General features: G+C 39.7%; 1 protein-coding gene across 1 annotated transcript; it reads right to left on the reverse strand.

Moving 5' to 3' along the window:
- Window positions 1–1,489: 1,489 nt before the first annotated feature.
- Window positions 1,490–2,874, reverse strand: LOC132166626 (2-hydroxyisoflavanone dehydratase-like). Its single transcript, XM_059577476.1, has one exon. The coding sequence runs from the start codon at window positions 2,673–2,675 to the stop codon at window positions 1,638–1,640; it is 1,038 nt and encodes a 345-aa protein (XP_059433459.1). The 5' UTR covers window positions 2,676–2,874; the 3' UTR covers window positions 1,490–1,637.
- Between the last annotated feature and the right edge of the window lie 1,164 nt (window positions 2,875–4,038).

Consider the following 4,038-nt stretch of genomic DNA (forward strand, 5'->3'; position numbering starts at 1 on the left):
AAAAACTCGTGTCCATATACCTAATTAAAAATAAAAAAAATGTTTTTTTAAATTAAAATTATTTTTTAAAAAAATTGTTTGGAAAAGCCACCCCCATTTTGCCTTAAGGGTGGCCGGCCACCCTTGGCCGTTTTGGGGGTGGTTCGACCACCCCCAAGTTGCAAAATGGGGGTGGCCGAAACCACCCGCAAGGCTGTTGGGGTTGGCTTGGCTATGCCAGACTAGCCGATCCAGGGTGACTGAACCACCTTGTGGTGGTTTAGCCACCCCAATAGACAATGGAAAAAAAAAAGAAGAAAAGGGTTGACCCTCGAGGGTAGTTTGGCCACCCCCAAACCGGCATATCTATGGTGGCCGAAACCACCCCAGGCCAAACAAGGGTGGCTCAAGAGTTGGCCCTTGGGGTGGCCGAACCACTCCAAAGCCAAAGGCCTTCGGCCACCCCCAAAATAGCCGGCCACCCCTTTTCCAAATAATTACTATTTTTTTAATTTAAAAAATACATATATTTTTATTTTTAATTAGGTATATGGATACTTGTTGAGTTTTTTGGGGTGCTGACGTGGATTTTTCGTCAAATTTTGAATAGAAGTTAGACGAAGGCACCATCTCTGTCTTTATGAATAACTAAGGTACCACCTATGATAAAAATTAAAAGAGAAATGCTATAGTACAATAAAAAGGCCATTTTTAGCCCATACAAGTCCTAGGTGACAAGAGGTCACAGGTCCCATCCGTAATTGTTGTGGTCCCACTTACTGATGGAACCTGTGATTTCTTGCCACCTAGACTTGTATGAGCCAAAAATAATATTTTTATTGCATTATAGTATATCTCAATCTAAAACCTAAAAAGCAAAAAATAGAGTCGTTAAATCACGTGCGGTCAAAGGTATTTAACCCTTATTTTTATTTACTTCTATACTTCCATGTACTAAAAATGATAGATTGCTTTAAAAAGAAAAAAGAAAAAAAAAACAAAGATTATGCTACAAGGACAAAAAGTTATTGAAAGGAAGTCTCGACCACTTTTCTTTTCTGTTTTTCCTTCTTCGAAGTCGAATCACTTTAGTTGCAGCAACAATTGACGTCTGTTTTGCTAAGCTTTTTTTTTTTTTTTTTAAACATTATCAAATAACTTTCTTATTATTATTATTTTTTTAATAAAAAAATTCAAACGGGTGTGTTTGTCAAAACTCTCTCCCTCTCCTTTTTCATTTCACCCAACCAAAAAAAAAAAAAAAAGTTAAATTCATTTTTTTCTAAATATCAAACAATTTTTTTCAAATTTTTCTCATATAAAATTTTAAAACTCATTTTACCTTAGTCACGTTAATCGATTTTTATTATTATTCAAGCAAAACTCCAACACTCAAACTCCTTTCACCTTTACATTACATAACAAATTAATATTATATATATCAATCAATTTTTATTATTATTCAAACAAAACAATACAATAAAAAACACTTTTTCAAATACATTTAAATTTCTTTCACTTTTACGTTGCATCAACAAATTCTTATTACTACTTAAAAAAAAAAAAGAAGAGCGACAGAAAAGAAGAAGACTAAACTGCTAAAAGTACTTGACAGACTCCATACGAACCCACCTACCCTCCGGTTTAGGTCACCGGACCTACTCCTCCATAATGAAGGAAGCTAACCTTTTTACGAGAGCCACAGCCTTGTCCTGCTTGAGGTCCTCCACATGGAAGCAATGCTCTTCACCTTCGTTCTCTACAATCTCCACACTCCCTCCCCACCCACTCTTCTTCAATTCTTCATAATAACGCCAACCTACCTCTCTCAAATGGTCCTTCTCACCCACAAACACCAGCACCCTCTCACACCCAAGCCTAGCCAGATCCTCTGCAGCCGGTTTCAGCCTAGGATCATCTAGACCACCGTTTTCCGGACACATGTACAGCCACATTTTGTCGTCATCCGTGCCCCCAAAATACGGGTGCACCAAAACCGCCCCAACCAACTTCACATTTGGTATCTGGGTCGACCCGGCCCGAGCAGCCATGTTATGCGAAATGTTCCCTCCTGCACTGTCGCCAACAAGGAAAACTCTCTGAAAATCAGCATGATCGTTTAACCACTGCTCAGGTCCATTTCTGTTAGAATGGGACGCCACCCATCGGAACGCAGCCCAAGAATCCTCGTAACAAGCTGGGATTGGGTGCTCCGGGGCTAGCCTGTACTCGACCGAGACAGCAATGGCTTCAGCCTCAGCTGCCAAAGTGCCGACATAGTTGTGCAATAGTGGAGAGAAGGCGGATAAGAAGCAGAAGCCCCCGCCGTGGCAATAGAACAACACGGGGAGTTTCCGGGTCGGGTCACGGATCTTGGGCAGGAAAATGCGGGCGGATATCGCGGGTTCGGATGAAATCACCACGTCTTTGGATCTCACCCCGGTGATTTGGTCATCGGACGGACGGATTTTGGGGGTAGATTGGAATTTTTCGATACGACCATCTTTGTATACACGGAAGAAGCGGAATTCATGGGCTACTTCGTTGCTCAAAGAGTCCATACTTGAAGTAGCATAGAAATGGGTTTTTTTGACTGGTTGAAGCCTTAGAGACAGGGGGCGATAATAAAGGGATTGCATTTGAGGTGGAGAAGGAAAAAGAATCTTTAAAGAGTTACGAAAACAGGTAGATTTCATGATGCTTAATTATTAGAGAGAGAGCAAGAAAGACTTCATTAATGTGAAGAAAAGGGAGGAAAATATGGGACCGTGCTAATGACGGGGATAGAAGGCGACGTGGGGCGTGAATGGCTACAATGGCATCTCCTTTTTTTACAGGGTGGAGGGAGGGGGTTAGATTTTCGTTTTGCTTTTTGATTGATGTAAAGCAAAATGATTGAAAGAATGCGTATATTTTGTTTGACTGTATAGTCTGTATGTCTGAGAGAGAAGGGTAGAAAGCGAAGCAGGAGATTTACGAGTTGCGGCTACTGGCTAGGGTTTCCCGTTTCCCGTTTCACAGTACACGAGCCAATTGGTTAAATCCAAATTCCAAATAATGTAACTTACGGCTAGGAGACCTGGATGGCCCAAGAAATAGAAAGCAGTTGCAATTCTTCTTTTCTATTGGGGCTAGCCCAATACAAGGGAAAGGATTGTCTTTTTATCGGATTTAGGATTATTTTGGCTATTATTTTTGTCTTAAGATTATTATCTTGTAATAAGCCTGATATTGTTGTCTCATTGTCGCCACTTAAGTGTATTAAGACAGGCCGTGGAACTAATAAAATCTTGATGAAAATTCTAGCTTTTTTTTTTTTTGTAAATAGAGCCGTTATGTGTTCACAATCACAACTTCCAATCTATTTTCTCATTAAGCAGTTATAATAATAATAATAATAATAAAATGTTGTCATGTACGACAGGTGTTTTTTTTTTGGCAACACTTGGATTGAGCTCGGTCCAAAATATCACTTTTGAGTTCAATATTGGCATCGGATTGGAAATAGCTACTCACAGTGGTTTATGAATTTGGATGCATGGGTTAGCGATTCTAGATAAAAATAAGAATAGTTAAGCTAATGTGAATGTTCTTATGGGCCATAGAAATGGCTAATTCAAGTATTAAGAGTACATATATCTAGTATATACTATACTGTAAGTAATATTGTGTGTCAAATGGACTTTGAAGTAATAGTTGTGGTAGCACGTAACCTCTGGCTTATAAGAAATTTCTTTGTTCATGGGAGAGCGTTTAGAACATCCGAACCTAACTGTAAGGGAGGCAATGGAATCTCTTCAAGGCTACAAAGAAGCCTAAGTTAGACCCGCCATGGGCTAAGGGAAAGGAGTTTGTGGGGGCCATCGATGGAAGGCTCCATTAGGCGGGCTAATGAAGTTCAATTGGGATGTGGTTGTCAATATGCATAATATGGCATTGGTGTGATTGATTGGGATCCTATAGGAGAGGTATTGGCTACTTTGCAATCCTCCAAAGATGATATTGTTGATTAAGGTCCAATTTTATGATGATGCACTACAAGTTGTGCAGGCATTACAA

Source organism: Corylus avellana, chromosome ca1 (genome assembly GCF_901000735.1).
Source record: "Corylus avellana chromosome ca1, CavTom2PMs-1.0".
Taxonomy (NCBI): domain Eukaryota; kingdom Viridiplantae; phylum Streptophyta; class Magnoliopsida; order Fagales; family Betulaceae; genus Corylus; species Corylus avellana.

Coding starts and splice junctions, on each gene's coding strand:
- LOC132166626 (XM_059577476.1), bottom strand. CDS start 2,675: ATGAAATCTACCTGTTTTCGTAACTCTTTAAAGATTCTTTTTCCTTCT.